The 17,759-nt window shown below is 51.6% G+C and overlaps 1 protein-coding gene across 2 annotated transcripts in view; it reads left to right on the top strand.

Moving 5' to 3' along the window:
* Positions 1-416: 416 nt before the first annotated feature.
* OTULINL (OTU deubiquitinase with linear linkage specificity like) overlaps positions 417-17,759 on the top strand; it is a 29,490-nt gene continuing 12,147 nt past the window's right edge. Inside the window, exons 1-2 of one of the 2 annotated variants that reach the window (XM_016152144.2) lie at positions 417-569; positions 17,597-17,756. In XM_016152144.2, the coding sequence (XP_016007630.1) occupies positions 500-569; positions 17,597-17,756 (230 nt within the window). In that variant the 5' untranslated portion in view covers positions 417-499. Of the gene's footprint in view, positions 570-10,441; positions 11,063-17,596; positions 17,757-17,759 lie in introns of those variants that run through there. The other variant, XM_016152145.2, reaches the window with a different exon arrangement.

The raw sequence follows: 17,759 nt of genomic DNA, 5'->3' as shown, positions 1-17,759 counted from the left end.
GACCCAGCAGCAGTGTGACGTCTGGGCCGGAAAAGGGAATCCCGTTATTCTTCAGTAGAGAGGAAGAAGGGCACTGGTCCCCCAACATCTCACCCTCCCTGTTCCTTTCCTTCCCACTTAATGGGACATCGATGTAAAGTGCAAGGAAGGATGGAAACCCCAGGATGTTTCCCTAGGAGCAGCGCCTGGATTCTCGGGAGTGCCTCCTGCGCCACCCAGGAGGAGCCTCGGCACGCGCCCCAGACTCAGCACTGAGACCCGCCCATCCCTCCAGGCCCCGCCCCAGGCTCCGCCCCCAGGCCCGCCGCGGCTCGTCATTGGCGGACCGGCGTGTCAGTCGGCCCCCGGCTCCCGGTGGGAGCGCCCGCAGCGCTCCCCGCCCCGCGCCTGGTGCGTCCCCCCCGCCGCCGCGAAGCGAGCCCGGGCGCGGGCGGGCGGCCGCCGCGGTTGACAGACCCACGCGCGGAGGCTCCGCGCCCGTCCGCAGCGCGCGGCCGGCATGGCGGCGCCACGGAGCCCCCCGCGGGCGCGAGAGCGGGAGCGGGAGCGGCTTCGCGCCCCCGCAGCAGGTGGGCCCTGGGCGGAGCAGTGGGGCCGGGCGGGGGACGGCGGGCTACCGGGGAGGCGCTGTCCTCCTTCCTCTGGGGTCGGGGTGCGGGCACCGCGCTCCGAGGTATGGGAGACCCCGAGCGCCCCCACGCCGGGCTCCCTTGACCCAGCGGAGACGGCAACGCGCTGCCCCCTCAAACCCGGAGCAAGGTGTGGGCAGACGGCGGGGACCGGGGTCGCATCTGAGAAAGGGACGGCGTCCTGGGCAGGCAGAGCTGTTTGGGTCCATGCAGCGAGCGACCTGCCACGGCGGGGCAGGCAGGCTCCTGGGAGGAGAAAGCCCGCCTTGCGGGGTGGGGTGGGGTAGGGGGCCCCGGCCGCGGTGGGCGTCGGGCCCTGCTGCCGAGTGGCGGCGGCGTCGCCTCCTCGCCGTCCCCGCCGAGAGCTCGACTGTTGTTGGAGGGAAGTGGATGGGTTTCGCGCTTTGCCGGCAGAGGATGTGGCCCACACCTTCGCAGCAAGCGAGACTCGCTGAACAACAGAAAACTGGCTTTTTAAACAAAAATATCACCGAAGACAAGAGCAGCAGCGCAGCATGGCACAGGTCGCGCGCGGGGCGGGCGCCGCTGAGGTCGGGGGTCGCACCACGCGTGCCTCGGTGTCTCTGCCCCCTGCGTTGGCAGCTGGGCCCTCACCGCAGAAGTGAAGGGTCGTCTCCTTGCTGTCCTTTCAGTTGTGCCCTCGAGTCCCAGCCCAGAGGAGGAGCAGCAGAGGGGCTTCTCGGTTTTGACCACATTCCCTCTCTGTAGCGCTGGTGGCCGCCCCAGGACTAGGAGCCCACCGTGAATCTTGGGCGCGTGCCTGTTCACAGAGTTTGGGCTCCAGGTACTACGGCGTTTATGAGAAGTTGGCAGGTGCGAGGTGTGCTTATTAATTGCCGTCTTGGTCCCAGCAGGAGCATTTGAGTCACACAACAGGCGTTTCACTGTAGGGTGTAGTGGAAACAGCCCTTCTGGGAGTCAAGGCATGCGTTCTAGCCATCATTCTGCCGAGGACTGTGTGCCTGAAATCACAACCTCTTTGGCCTTCTGTGTTCTCACCTGTAAAACCAGGGCATTGGGCTGGCTGATCCCTCAGGCCCTCCCGATCTAGAATGCTGTGATTGACTCACTTCCTTCCCACTTTCAAAAGTTTGGAGAATGAACTCATTTTCCAACCTTTCTGCACCTTGGATTATTAGGGAATTAGCGAAATATTTCCTGTGGCTGTATTCATCTGAATTTTTGATTGTTATTTTCTTCCCTTCTCCCTGCCTTATTTTGGCAGAGAAAGCAAAGTTGGAAATGGAGCACAGCTGGAAAAAAGGGATTTGGGAGGAGGGATGGTGCCTACTGTGGGCTTAACATAGCCACCAGAAAATTTTCCTTCCAACGCACCAAGTTCAAGGTGTGTCAGCACTGTGAGCCCAGAGAGAATTCTTCCCTCTGCTCAAGTCTGTGGAGCCTGCAGTTGGTGTGTGGTAGTGGAAAAATGTAATTCTGAGATCAGGTTATGCAAAACTTTTTTATCTCAAATACGACCTCCAAGGACTTAGAAGCATAGTGTCCCTTCATTGGTGACGTTTGAGGGGGAAAGTGTTTATCAAGGCTCGAAAGCCACAGCTTTTTAACCTACCCCTAACTCTTTTGGTCAGAGAGGAACCAAGATTTACTTTTGAGATAATAGATGATAACATGGAACACTTGGCAATAAAAAGCAAACGGATGGCAGCAGAAGAAACCCCACAGAATGGGCAGGGACGGACGGAGGATTTTGGGAGCCACTTTTATACTGTGTCTTTTTAAGTGCTCGCATATCGAGAATCATGAACTAAACATTTATGTTTAGTTCACAGTGTTATGGGAAAGACGGTCAGAATCAGAATGTTAAACAGGGAAGAGACAGCAAAGATCAGTTGGCCCTGAAGCCTGGGAAGGAAGCAAGGAAACAGGGGAGACCCGAACGAGCTCACGATTCTCAGCACACCTGTGACTGTCGGCGTTGGAGGGGGCGATGTGTGCCCCGTACTCCTCGCTCTGCCCCTCTAGCCAGCGTCAGGCTCACTGACTGTCCTGGCGGTTCAGGCCGGGAAGCGGTTCCTCTCCACCACTGCCCATCTCCGTCCGTTTAGTAGAAACGTGAGGGGAGAGAGGAGACTGAGTTTTCAGGGGTGTTCTCAGGAGCTGTCAGAACTCCTGCAGCTGGTCCCTAGGGGCTGGCCCGGGGGAATAGGAACCCCTAAGTGTGGAATGGGGGACTCATCAGCCAGAGCCCCCCATTCCAGCTATACACAGAGCAGCTCTGTTTTATATGCTATTCTGGATAAGATTTTGCTTGGGGGAAAGTAATGCTGAGCAAAAGTTTGGAAATAATGGTACTGGCCAATGTTTTTGCGTGCTGCTCGTGTTAGCTCGTTTACTGCACATAAAGGGCTTAGCACCGTGCAGGGCCCACGCGAGCACTCCGAGGTTACCTACTGTTATCACGACCTTATACTGTGAGGTAGTTGTTATGTTCATCCCCGTTTTAGGAAACCAAGTCACATATAAACTGGTAAAAGATGCCCCACCTCTTACCTAGACTTTTCTGCTAGTTAAAAGTTATATTCCTTAATACCATGGGTTGCGTTATTACAGAGCTGTTCAAAGAGGACTGACTACGTATGAAGCAGAGGCTTCTGACCTGCCATAAGCAGTCTGGTGTGTTCCCCTGGGGCACCACAGGGACCACAGTAGGCAGGCGGGTGAGTGTCCCTGGAGAGCCCTCTGTGTAAAGGGAGAGCGGGCAAATCAGAACAGCTAGTGACCCGGCGGCTGGTCAGCGGCAAGGGGAGCGGTGAGGATTGTGGGGCGCACACATTCCCCCCGCCACACCGCCTGCAAAGGGCTGCCGAGAATTGCGCTCTTACTCGACCTGGTGCCTTCGAGGCCTTTGCCCTCAAGAGCTGAGCAAGGAGCAGAGTGGGCACCGGAAGTGGGCAGTGCGTGCCAAGGGGGCGGGGCGAGCAGCTGCGGCTCTTCCTGGGCTAGTTGTAATTAAGAACACATGCGCACAACAGAGTACTTAGAACCAAACGGTCGGTCTGTGGCCGATAGTCTGCGCCAGCCCGTTTGCCCTACTTTTATACTTCTACACTTACTTTTCTGTTAGATAGAATAAATACCAAATGAAATGTAACTGTTGATAGCATGTGTTTTAGCCAAGTAGAAATTGTTGACCGGCACAATCATTAATCTGAAAATGACCTTTTACCTGGCTCCCTGGAGTGGGTGGGTGGGTTTTGTCCTCTGTGCCGGTGTCGCCCAGTCTTGTCCTCGCCACAGTAACAGTTGGCATTTGAATTCTCTTAATGGCGCTGGACACGGAGACGATGCCCATAGATAGTCAAGGTAATATTTATAACCAACACTCTGCGATGCTCGGAATGGTTACGGAATTTGCTCAAAGTTTCTCGCTAGCGAGCGGTGGCCAGGATCCAAACCCTGGCAGCGCAGCTCCAACCACACCAGATCCTCAACCATACGCCGGCTTCAGCCTCCCCAAAACAGTTCAGGCTTATACCCAAAGGCTCTCTAGTTTCCACGATCACCTCGTCACATTAGAGCTGGTACAGATTAAAATCAGGTTATCATTTTTATACCATTGTCATTGCTGAAGGTAACTGAGATCTGGGGTACCAGAGAAGAGAGATTATGAAACTCTAAAGCTGCCTACGTGCATGGTTTGTTATACGTGGCTATTAAGTCTCTGTGCACCTTTTAGAGGTGTTTTTGGATTAGTGTGTTTGGTCTCCCCACGCCCCCCCCCCCCCCCCCCGGCCAGTTGAATCCTCTGGTAAATGTACTTGGGACAATCTGTTCTCAAAATTGAGGTTGTATACACACTTGTAGATTTGTAATTAATTTAATAGAACATTTCAGTGTCACTTCATAATGAATCAAAAGAAAGTTTTCGTTTACGCACTCATTTTTCCAGTAATCTTTTGTTCTAGTCATGCTCTATTTTTCTTTCTCATCTGATCAGCGCCAGAATGGACAGGTGGCATCATGTTTAAAATAAGAGAATGATAAATTGTTATGTTCCTTTCTAGGAGGCTTAGGACCATTGTCTGTAGTACTGTTGTTGGGATTCTCAGGTAATAAACAAAAATTGCAGAAACCGTAGCATGTAAAATGCTATGCTTGATAGATCCTGAATTAAGAATTTAATAGATAGTTTTATGTTGTTGATTTAACTGTGCGACTAAGACTTGGAGCCTGTGTAGGATTGTTGGATGATAGCTACATATTGATTTAAATTACCTTTTTAAGTCTTTCTCTGCTTGTGTTGTTATTGGTTTTTAAATGAATATTAAGGTTAGTCTTCTAGCAGAAGGAGTGATAATATAATTGGAAGTTAGTCTCTCAAGTGAGACCTCCCCCAGTTTAGAGAGTAGAATCTCATTCAACGTCAAGGGTTGACTGTCAAGAAAGGAGAAGCAGACTGCTTTCTCTTGCCTTGATTACAGTGGACACGAGTTCCCTGTTCTGTCTAGGCCTGGGACAGGCCTAGGTGGGTACAGACCTGTCCCAGAGGAGCTCAGGAATGGAGGTGGGCAGGTGGAAGTTCATTGGGGAGTGCGCTTTGAACAATTTGTGTCTCTCCTCCAAGCCAGGGCAGACGGCGCTCCCTGGAGCATTCAGTCTCCCAATTTTAAGAGAAGTGAACGAAATTCTTTCTTGTCTGGTAAAGAGAAAAGCTTTCCCTGCATCTTAGAATAACGCCGAGCACATCTTGGCTTGCTGTCGACTTGTGACAATAAGGCCTCAACTTTTCCGTGAGATCTCTAAAGTGATAAGAAGACTGAGTGCTCTGTGTCTTCCAGATTGACCACTAGGACAGGTTGAAATGCCGTGGAGGAAGCGGAACGGCCGATCGGAAAGGGGAAGTGGAAGAGATGGCAAGCCAGCGCCGGCGTGGGCCGTGCACAATCAGTCACCATCTCGGCGTGAGGGCTGGATGGCACTGATGTCAGTGGACAAGATCAGCTCTTTGTCATTTTACTTGACACTTACAAAATGGGCTTGGCGTTCAGTTTGCTAGCTAAGGAGCAGTTTGGCCACTCACCCTGAAATGCAAACATAGCCAATGGAATTATTAGTATAAATGTAGAATCTCTCAGTTTTATACCCGAAGCTGTGCCAGACTCAGGCGTATCGATTCCTTCCTCTGAAATCTGAAGCAGAGGGGAAAATCACTTGAGCTGAGAGAGAGTTTATTAGTTCAGTTCCATCCGTGGTCTGTCCCTCCATTTTGCTTTTTAAATATTTGTTAAACTCGGTTCTGGGTACTTAGCTGATCGTCACGATAGGACTTGTACAGTGCTTGTTGACCTGCCTTATGCTGTCTTGTTCTTCATGCTTTAATATTCTAGTGTCTTCTCCCACATATACGTCATTGATTGATTCATTCTAAATGTTGAGCCTATAGCATGTGAAGATATAGTTCTCCCTCTTGCCTTCTTCCTTATCTCCTCAACTTCCTTTTTGTTTTGTTTTTTTTTTTTTTTCCACACTGATTTTTAGAAACTGGTCACCTCCATGGAAACCCTTGTGAAAATGTCTCTTTATCAAAACTGTGGTTTCAGGTCAACTGGTGTAATGGACCTGTGGAACTGGGCATCAGCTTCTCAGGGTTGGAGTAGCGGCTAGGATTTGTCAAGGTCTCACCTATCTTCTGTACGTGCTTAGGGCATCTTTCCTGTGGTGCAAGTTTTGAGTAATGTTTTAAGTTTAGTTTCACAACTCTTTAAATCCTGTGCCTTGTGCCCCACGTGACTAACTCCAGCGTAGCTCTGAGACATGTTAACATAAAGAGGGCTGTGGAGGATGAAGAGAAACAGTGGTTAACGGCCTGGCGCCCTTGTCTTTGTTCATAGGGCAGGAAGCTGAGGTCCAAAGTCACTCTGCTCTCTAGGACGAGACCCTGAGTCTCTGACTCCCTGCTGCCTGCTCACTCCACTACCTTGAAACCATCCCGCTAGGCGACTGCTCCACAGTCTCACTTCCTGCCTTATGTTTATGGGACTGCAATTAAGGGACGAGAAAACACGTGGTGGCTCACTATTTCTGACGTGCATGGTAAAAGTCGGAAGAGATCACTGAGCTAGAGGCTGTTAGTTAGAATTAGGTCGGTGGAATAACAGAACAACCCCCAATAAGTGAATCAGGTTCATTTCTCTCGTGTCAAAGCTTAGAGGTGGCTCCCAGGGCTGGAATGGGCTCCATGGTGTCAGGGGCCCAGGCTCCTTCCACTTTATCTCCACCATGCATGGCTACCACGCCCACCTCTACTTCCTGGCCCAAGGTGGCTGCTGAACATCAGTCATCAAACTTATATTCCAGCTAGTCTGGAGTAGCAAGGGCAAGGAATATGTCCCTCTCAAGAGACCCTTCTGAAAATTGCACATGACACTTCTCAGAATTCACTCACACAGCTGTACCCAGCACCTAGGGAGGATGGACCACAGCCTTTATTGTGAGTAGCTATGTGTCCAGCCCAAAGTCAGAATTCTATAGAAGAAAGAATGGATACTGGGGGAAGGTGGCAGTTTCTGTCATGGGGACATACGGACTGGATCCTGATTACATGGACTCATTTTTTTCTATTCAATAAATATTTATTAACTGTACTGTGTGCGTAGGCACCAAAAAAGCAGAGAGAAAACAGACAATCCCAGTCCTTAAGACGTTTACCTACACTGGGAGACAGACACTAATCAAACACAAACACACTTGTATAAACTGGGACAAGCCCTGTGGAGGACAAGGACACCGTGTGCTGCAGGAGGGTGTAACGGGGATCCGAGCAAGCCTGGGCCTTGGGAATGGGGCAGGGAAGCTTTGCCCGAGGAAGCGACATTTGAGCTGAGAGCCTCAGAGTGAGGGGGGAGGGTGGCCGGAGTGAGGACCCGAAGGCGGCCAGCCCTCTAGAGCAAGAGGAAGAGATGAGAGAGGAGCTGGGAATCGGGGTCAGACTGAGTCCAGGAGGTGGGGGACAGCCCGTCCCCGTGTGCCTGGGACTGAAGGATGTCCTGGGATGCGGAACTCTCAGTGCTAAAACTCAGACAGTCCTGGGCGAGTCAGGATGAGTTGGTCACCCTCCCTGGAGGTCACATAAATAGTTGCGTTCCTTTATTGTTAATTTCAGCAAAGGTCCTTTGTGGATGAGCACGGTTCGCAGCCATAGAAAAACAACAATTGACTAGTAAAAGTAGCTTCTCACATGGGCCAAAGGGAGAGAGACATAAAGTACAGGCCACACTTCCGTGTGGTTGGATGACTTGACCAGTGAACCTCTCCTTTATCTGGCATGATGTCTCCTAACTAATTTTTGAAACTATTTGGCACATGGTAATAGTTTCAATAGATGAGGGAAACGTCCAAGGGTGGAGGAAGCCCTGTTCTACAGCAGTGTTTCCCAAAGCCGGTGATGCACTGCAATCACCTAGGGACTTAAAAAAAAAGATAGGTGCCTGGGCCCCAGCCCGGTACAACGTGAAGTCCACAGGTGGAGCCCGGGCAGGGCTGCCTGCTCCCTGGCAGCGCCTCTCAGACTCGGTGTGCGCATGCGCCGCCCAGCGCCGGGCTCTCAGATGCAGATTCTGACTCCTGGGCCTCGGCACTTTTAAATGCCCAGGTGGTGTTGATGTTGCTGGTTCATAGACTTTGAGTACAAAGCTCTATAGTGCATGATGAGTTTGCTTTGAAGACACTGGCTTCTTTTTAGGAGAGCTGACCTAAAGGGCCGTGTAAAGGTGCATGAGCCCATGAGAGGAGAGAGAGGTAAAGATGGAGAAGGACCGGGAGGCCTCTGCCCTGCGCACCATGGGCGGGGGGCGCGTCTCGACTTCTCCAGGGGCCGGTTCCTGGATACAGAAGAACCAGCGCCCAAGGCTCTGGCGAGGATGGTGCCACAGGCCACGTGCCGTTTCCTGTCTCACGCCTTGTTCCGAAGCCTTTCCAGCTCACTTCACTGGCTGCCAGGCTTTGGGTTTTTCCTAGAAGTAGGAAAAGCCACAGAGATTTTTAAATGGGATATGACACATCATCTATTGAATATAAAAAAAGAAAACAAAACAAACCCCTCCCCCTCCAAAGCCACCATTTTCCACTCTGTAGTGGAAAATGGCATTGGAGAGGCGAAGCCGATTAGAAAGATTAGTGATCATTAGCGACAGAGCCTAAATGACTCTGATTAGTGGAAAAATCACCACGGGGTGGAAGTGGAGAGTGGTTCGTTTCGTGCTGTCCCTTTAGTTCTCTCGTCACATGCTCATAAATGATTTGCATTAGGATGTGGACAAGCGTGCCCTGTAACGGTCTAAGCTGAGAGCGCGCATGCGTGCCACGAAAGCGTGGTGGGCTGGCGCAGCGAGTCACGTCTGGTGGCATGAAATTTAGCAGGGAGATAGGTCAGCTCCCGGGTCTCGAAGGCCCCGAACTTGTACCTGTGACCTGGATAACTCTCGCTTCCCTTCCCAGGTTCTGAAAAGCAGACTAAGGAGTCAGAGAGTTTTAAACCTCAGCTCAGTGATCAGATCGCCGTGTCTCGGGTTGTGTGGCCAAGTGGGCTTGCTCGCCGCCCGAGCTGAACTCACCCCGAAGGGCCAGGCCTCTTCCAGGGAGACAGCAGGCCAAGGGCACCGCTCTGCAGGCTGGCAGGTCCCACAGGAGAGGAGGGGGCGGAGCCGAGCAGAATCTCCTAAACCCCCCCTCAGGCCTCTCTCCTTGGGGAAGGAGGGGAGGGAGATAAGGGTGGGGTAGACACCAGCGCCCCAGGAGAGCCCCTCCGCTGGACTGTGAGGACAGTGGCCCGAAGGCGCCCCCTAGAAGGCATCGCTTTGAATGGATCATCTAGAGCGGCGTTTGGCAGACCACAGTCCCTGCGCCTGCCTATCTGTCCCACTCAGCTTTTTTTTTTTAATCGACGTGATATTGGTTAGTAAAATTATGTAAGTTTCTATAATACATCATCCATATATTGCAATGTGTGCTCCCATTCAGCTTTTATGTGGCCGATGACCTAAGAATGGTTTTACATTTTTTAATAGAGGGAAAAAAAATCGAAAGAATACCATCCTCTGACATGTGGAGTGTACATGAAGTTCACATCTCAGTGTTCCTAAACAGAGTTCTCGCAGAATACAGCCTGTCAGAGCAGACCTGAGTAATTGGGACAGAGACCAGATGGCTGACAAAGCCTAAAATTCTTATTCTCTGACCCTAAGCAGAAAACTTGCTGACCCCAATTGAGAATGAAGAAGTGGCCATGTTATTGACTGGTCTCCTGGTTGGGTCACGCTCAGGACATTGTGTTCTAACCCAGGGACAGGGTTTAGAGGAGAAGGACTGGGACCTTGAAGAGATCCCTGCAAACCATATCATGTGAGGACTGGTTGAGAGAACAGGGCGTGTTTAATCCAGACAAGAAGAAGGCATAGTGGAATTGATAGCTGACATCTAAGTTTGTGCTTAGTAATGGTTTTGGATTCTTGGAAGAGAATCACTCGCTGAAGGCAGTTATGTAGTTAGTTCAAAGGGCACTGACCTTGAGTCAGAACACGGGGTTCACGTTCAGGCTTCTTGCTTTCTCTGAGCTTCAGTTTCTTCACCTCATGTATGTGACAGACAGCTCATCAGATGACCAGGTCCACAGTGAATTAAGATTCAGCTTTCCCCTGCGTGGTGCTTTCAGGCCACTAAGGGGCACACCATGAGTACCTACCTGACCTGCAGTGTGGACGGAGGGGAAGAGGGAGCCCCGGGGGGAGGGAGTGGTCCTGCTGGGGGGTGCTGAGACTCAGGCCTTGGAGAGCAAGTAGAATTCCGGCCCCTTCAGCCCCGATCAGCCTATGATTCTGTGAAAGATTTAGAAGGTTGTCATACAGTCGAGGAATCGGATGTTTCTGTGGCCCTAAGCAATTAAGATTTACGATTACAGATCTGATCACTTTAGCTGCTTGCTTAAATACCTTGGGGGGGTGGGGGTGTTCCTTGCCCTGCAGTTAAACACCAGCATCTCTCACAGCACCTAAGGGCCCTGCTGGTCCGCGCCTTGCAGGCCTCCCCAGCTTTCCTGGCCTTGTGAACTCCTGCCCCTCCTCGGGGCCTCGGCTCTCCCCTCATCCTCAGGCAAGCCTTCCCGTGCCAGGTCCCGGGCAGTTCTGTGGGGCCTCCACTGATAGAGCCGCATTCCTTTCTTCTAGTCCGTTGCCGTGGCTGTGCTGCAGACACACCCAGAGGGTCCATCTGCCAGGCGAGTCCAGTCTGTTGCATTCACAACTGTAGCATCAACTCTCGGCACAGTGCCTGGCTGCAAGTGGAGCTTAATCTGTATTCATAAAATAATGATAGATTTTTGATCAGTACAGAGAGAAACATTCTGGAAAAGGACATGGACTCCCATGAGGGGCAGAGAGCCCCCGCCCGGGGAGGTATGTAAACACTGGGTGATGACAAGATGGAGGGCGGGGGGGGGGGACGCGGTCCCAGGGACTCAGCCCGGAGTTTCCATCTGCATAGTGCCTTCGCCATGATGAGCACCCTCTCGTGGCTTATCGTGTTTAATTTTCGTACAATCCTCTGTTATCAGTGTTGGTCTCCACCATTAGGGACACGTTTGGGGATCATAGAAGCTAAGTGATTTGTCCGAGGTCCCACAGCTAGAAAATGGCAGAGTGAAGCCAGAGTCCCAGGCCTGTCCCACTGAAGCAGTTGTTTGCACCCGGCCGGGTGGTCCTGGGTGCTGGGCTTTCCTGGAGAAGCAATTACAGCTGCGCTCTTTGCGGACGCCTCTCTCAGCTACAGCTTTGGTGTTGTACTAGCTAGGGGGGTTTTAAAACCCCTCCGCATGATTAGAAAAAATAAACTTACCTTTTAAAGTGATGGGTTGCATTTACTATTCCTTAAAGAAGTGCCCAGTAAATGAAAAACTCCGAGCTATGATGTTCTCTCACACACACACACACACACACACACACACACACACTTGCGTGCGCGCACACGCATGCCCATGCTTCTCTCAGTGTTTGTGAGGAGCAGTTTCCTGTTGTATGACTGACATCTAGTTTCACAGGAGTCTTGGGTAAAGCGAGCCCAGTCCTGCTTAAACTGTGCGAACAGTTCCAGTAGTTGTCTCACAGGGCTGCAGTCGAACGTCTTTCTGGCCATAACTTTCAAGATAAAAACCTTTCGCTTGTTGGTTCTCTTCCTCAGTGATGCTGATCTTGTAGTTGTTGGTTATAGTGCTTTGCTACGTGGAAGAATATTGTTTCTTTGTTTTTACAGAATTTTTATGAGTTTTATTTGAGCCAGACTGATGACATATGCCAGGTAGCAAGATCTCAAATGTTCCCGAAGGCTGTTGTTTCTTAATTGAGCAGAACTGAGACCTGAGATAAGAAAGCGTGGAAAGTCTCTGACCTCACCATTTCAAAGATTGAATATTTATCCCATAACCGATATAAAAATAACCAACTAACCTATGGTTTTGCAAGAACCAAGACCATTTAAACCTAGTCTTTCAAACTGCCGTACTGACCATTTAAAAATCTCTAGTCTTGCCGTGCTCCAGATGATTTAGAAACCTTGATGACCTAAAAGGATTTGTTCTGCATTTTATCATCCCGTTTGCATATCGCTTAGTTTACCCATTTGGACTAACGGACAGTATTTTGCTTTCTTCTCCAGCCTCCGAGTTTCTCAGAACTAACCTGTGAGAGAGGTGACCCCCTGGGGAATGGAGGTCTGCCTGCCACCTGGGCATCCAGCTCACAGAGCCTCGCGTTATCCTGCATCCCGGTCAGACCCTGTCCCAGGACATGCTGACCCTGGGGAAGCCCAGGTCGTGGCCCTGTGGGCCTGGATGCGCTGACCGTCATGCCACCAGACCATAAGCTCCCTGAGGGCAGGCCGTGTGTCTCCCATGCCACTCCAGTGGCTGCCAGCCCAGCGCCCAGCCCCCAGCCCCCAGCCCCCATGGGAAGAAGAAGTCTAAGTGGAGGGGCAGAGGAAGGAAGCTCTTCCCTGACTACGTCCCTCCCACTTGGCCTTAGTTTACCCCTCTGCAGTACTCGCAGCCCTTGATCAGAATTCTCTGAAAGCCACACCCACTTTTTCAAAGGGAGTGGTGTTCCACGACACAGCTCAGAGAAGCGCGACAGGTTTACCCCACGCCTCCGACACGTCCGTGTCCTCCTCTCTGCACCCTAGCCGCCCCCACCCCTTGCCACGGGGAGAGCGCAGAGCCGTGGGGCGGGCCGCCTTCCCCACCCCCACTCGTTCTTTGCTTCCTAATCCATCCATCTCTCTCGGCCGCTCGCCCACCTCCTGTTAATCATGACACGGCATCGCAGCAGATGGGAATAGCTGTTGTAGTTATTCAATTAAATTCGGTCTTTTTTTTTTTTTTACCTTAAATATTTTTAACAAGACTAGTTTAATGTATTTCAATATCTTCATTTTCTATCTTCTCTCAAACATCTAAGTTAAGCTGCCTGTATGTGCTTCCGCTCAGGCCTAATCCCCTCCTTTGTGGCCAATTCGATAGCCCCTGATCCGTCACCTCTATTTCAGGAGAAGGTCACCTAGATGCAGGTGAGTGTGTGCACGAGGGGAGAGAGCACCCCGCGCCCGACAGGGAGAGGAAGTAGGCGGAGACAGGGCGGCCTCGTGGGGGAGCGGGGGCGGCGAGGGGCGGGCCGTCTGTACCCCGGGCACCGCTGGCACTTTCGGAAGTGAACCAGGCGATGAGTTTCGAGTGAGAGGCCAGGGCTCCCTGGGACAACCACCGTCTGCATAATCACTCGGTTTCCGGCTCCTCGGGGTCTTTTAGTTTTGTTTTCAGGTTTTTTTTTTTTTTCTTTTTGGTTTCCTGTTTGAATGTTTGAATTATTTCAGCTTTGGGACATTTTAGAGAATGGAAAAAAATTCTAAGTAGAATTTTACCACAAAAAACGGTGGCTTTTTTTTTTTTTTTTTTGGTCAGTCCTAGTCAGTAGTCTCCTCTACCTTATATAGTCTGAGTGATCACACACCAGATTTCAGCCTCAGACAGCCCCGTCGTTGGTTTTAGGAGGTTCTGATATAAGGATATCTTAACTACCGAAGTGCTAACTGCTTCTGACGGTGTGGGTGTGGGTGGGGGTGTGGGTGGGGGTGGGGGTGGGGGTGTGGGTGGGGGTCTCCGGGCACGTTTCCGTGCTGATGATCGGGGGAGGGATGAGACCCACCGAATCCACTTTGCAATAGGATGGACGCGAAGCGCACGGCGTTTTATGTCGAGCCTCGTTTCGCCCGCCACCCACTGGTGCAGTCCCAGTGGCGATGCTCCCGCCTCCGGCCACCCTCCCCACCCTGCCGGAAGCTCCTGCCGCCCACACGCCCTGTCTTTCTTGCCCTTGCTCTCTCTCCTCCAAATCCCTGGTGGTGGAACCTCCTCACCCTCCCCGCTAGACCAGTCGGCATCACAGGAGGCCAGATCCCTGCCGCTCAGAGGGCTTCTCCCCGGACGGGGCGGGGGCTGGGTGGATGGTTGCTGAACTCTCCCCGGTAGGCTGGCAGAGGGAGGCCCCAGGGAAGACCGCGACATGTCAGCCTTTATCCGCTCTCAGCTGTATTCAGGGAGATGAGGTCGGGCTCACGAGGTCGCCACAGCTGCGAGCATGACAGCGTTTTGCCGGGCCCCTCATTCGCGGTGCTCTCCGTCGTCATCCAGTTATCGACACATGCAGAGGACAACATTAAGGCTCCTTTTAAAGCTTTCGCTCCCTTGCTGCAGCAAAGCTGACTGAATGATGTCCTCAGGTCCGTAGTTCAGAGGCGGGAGAGTCAGGCGATGAGGCAGGCAGCTCCTGACACCACATTGTCCCCATCCTTGAATCCTGGCGTGACCACTTTTTAAACCACTGTCCGTCGCAATTTCCGCATGTGCAGACTGAGGGCGATTGGAGGAAAAGCAGTGAAAACAATGACCAGCGTTGACGGGGTGCTCACGGTATGCCGGCCGCATGCGGGCCGCTCCACCAGCACGCCTTCGGTCATCACAGCCGCTGTCGGAGGCGGATGCCGCTGGGACTTCTGTGTGACCCCGCGCTAGCCCTCGTGAGCGCGAGCACCTGTCGAGCTCCCCGTGGCCCAGGCACTGTCACGTGCCGTTTCCAACACCGAGTTAAGAAACAGAAGCTGAGGGAGGTGAGGTCACTCAGCCGGTGCATGGGCAGGGCCAGTGGGACCCACGCTGTGGGGCCCCAGGGCCTTCTTACACCCGGGCGATTGTGGGAGCACATGCAATAAACCTCTCCCTGTAAACCTCTTAGCCCACGGCCCCGCGTACAGCAGAGCTCACACCTTAGCTGTTTTAATGATCAATGAAGCCACGCTTTTCCCCTCTAAAACGTTGTACTCCCCTCGTCCCCTGTGACTGGGAAGCCCCGCTCCCCTGATGTCTTCCGGGGCACCTCAGTCTGGTCTGTGAGCTGTGGTCGGTATACCTGCCAGGCGGGGGCTCTGGTGTCAGATCCATGAGATGTGGGACGCGGCCGTGCAGCCAGGCCAGGCCGCAGGGTGTGACGGAAGCAGCCTGCTCACACGTGCCTTCACGAGTCCCATCTCCAGATTGCTCCCACATTGTGCTCCCTGGCCCTTCGTGGCTGGAGTTACTTGACCAGAAACAGGGCACATTAGGTGGAGGGCAGCTGGGCGTTCACGCTCGGGTTCTAGGCTCGCCTGGGAAGGGCATTGAGCCTCGTGTGTTTTTTTTTCTGATAAGTTGATACTATCCCCCTTTGTTGAGTTGTGGGAGAGGTTTCATTTCTAGGATAAGGGCGGTAGGCTAGGGATGTGTGTGTGTGTGTGTGTGTGTGTGAGCCATAATCTGCAGTAGGTCCCGGTGGAGGCCCTGGGCAGCTGCAGAGAAGGCCTCCTGCTCAGGAGAAGGCCTGGCTGGAGGTCCAATCAAATGCCCCGAGGGGCTGGGTGGCAATGTGAAGGAAGGAACGCAGCAGCTCGGATGGACTCTGTGGCAAGTGAGCGCAGTGCCCACTGAGGGGGCAGCGGCCAGGGCCCCCCGCGGATGCCCGCCACGTCCACACGCAGATGGGCACCACCCGGTAGCGAGTAGGCAGGTGCTGTCTGAGAAGATCTTCACAAAGAAGGGTGAGCGTGTGATTCAGGACTGCAGACCGCAGTGAGAACTCAGAACCGGGTGGGCAGTCAGGAAACAGGCGCGCTCGTCCGTCCGTGGGGTGGGAGGCATCTCTGAAGTCCCACGAGCAACATCTGTCAGAACAAAAGACATGCGCGGCCTTTGACCCAGAGTTTCCTCTCCTTCAAATTACCCTGGAAGCTACCGCGAGCCACAAGGGCTGTTGCAGGACGATGTTTAGCTTACCAATGTTTGCAAGAGTGAAAAATGGAAACAATCAGATTTTACTAATAAGGCACTATATGACGGTCTGTCTTTACATAGAAATATTAGGCATTCTCTAAAAAAAGATGTAGATCTATCTGTAGTGATATGTAAAGATGTCCTACTTATAACTTGATACAAAATTGATATGAAGAGAAAAAATGAACTAAAATCATGTGCAGCATTCCATTTTTCTAGAAAATGTTTATGGCTATGAAAGAAAGTATGTATCACATAGACAAAATTCTGGTTCTTCCATGAATTTAAGGATTTACGAAAAATATTTGCATATGTCACAATTTTCAAAGTAGAGAAATCAGACTGAATTAATAATCAAAGTCTGAATTATAGATGTAAAGGCAGTATGGCTCTACGCTTTTAAATAATTCATTAAAAATTTTGCTTAATTTCTAGGTGGGAGTAAATCTATAATGAATTCTAAGCAATAAGCAACTGTGTTTGAAATATCCTTTTAAGTAATAAAATAAAAATATGCGTATTTTTATTTGCTGGTTAACTTTTTTAGTTTCTTCATCTGCTGGTAAGCTCTTTATTGAGAGTGTAAATGCACACCAAAGATGATCACAAATGCTATAGGTGTAGATTCCAAATGAATGAGGCTTCTCCTGTAGTTTGTCATTGGAATTTTACCAAAGCACGTACTGTTTAGGAAACTTTTACAGTGAACCTCAGGAGCCTTGGCCATTGTTCAGAAGTTCTCTTCTTCATCTGTGCTTCAATAATTTCACGTGCTCACGCAAATCATCACTCGGAATCTACTGCACGTAGTGAAATATTGCAGGCGCACAGTCTGAGCTCTCCAGACCTGCTGGTGCCCCCTCTTGTCCACTCAGGCATGAGAGTGTCTGCCATGAGCAGCATATCTGTCCCCATGTCACGACTCTGAAGCGGGCCACTCTCTGGAGATGATACCTGTGTGCCGGCTGCTTGAGTCACTCATTCCGCGTGATAAAGGTGACGCCGTACGCTATGGCCCGTGACTGACTTAAGAATTTCAAAGGGGGCAGAGGTGGACGGCGGTGGCACCGCTCGAGGCCGCTGCAGTGATGCCGCCCGTGTCCTGGGTGCTGAGCAGAATCCCTGGCGTCATCCTGGGCGTCGGCGGATAGTCAGCACAGGGCGCGGTGCACGGTGCTGGGTCTCAAATCGTTTCTGTCCGTCTTTCCGCAGCGAGGTCAGCATTTTACCCCCATTTTAGCCAAGACAACTCAGGCTGAGAGAAGTTAGGTTCCCCGTAGTCACACAGCTGCACAAGAAGGAGAAGCAGGTCTTGAGTTCAGGTTTGAGGGACTCTGAAACCCACACTCTTCGTGGTCACTATTCCTCGTGAATTTTGAGAACAGAGATATTCTCGTGTGACATTGATTACAGGAGAACTCGGCATTTCTTTAATTGTCGAATGTTTTAAAAAATGTTTATGGGAATCAATGGTAGACACTCTGCAGGTAAAATTATCCAGCATTTCTTTTTTTCCCCCTTAAACAAAGCTGACTTGTGTAATTGGGATGTGATTTTTTTTTTTTTAATTTGATTCTTGTAGGAAATGACCAAGTTCACTCCTGGACACTAGTCACAAGCCAGGCCTTAGACGCCGCGTGGAGAATAGCAAAGGGGTCCGTGATGTTGGCAGTGTCATTTCTGGTGGCCGCTCTGTGCTTCTTCAGAAGGCTGCACTCGTATTTAGGGCACCGGCTCAAATGGTA

The sequence above is a fragment of the Rousettus aegyptiacus genome, unplaced genomic scaffold (genome assembly GCF_014176215.1).
Source record: "Rousettus aegyptiacus isolate mRouAeg1 unplaced genomic scaffold, mRouAeg1.p scaffold_m13_p_8, whole genome shotgun sequence".
In the NCBI taxonomy this organism is placed as follows: domain Eukaryota; kingdom Metazoa; phylum Chordata; class Mammalia; order Chiroptera; family Pteropodidae; genus Rousettus; species Rousettus aegyptiacus.
The sequence above is the reverse complement of the archived record's forward strand: the minus strand, read 5'-3'. Positions and strand labels throughout refer to the sequence as shown.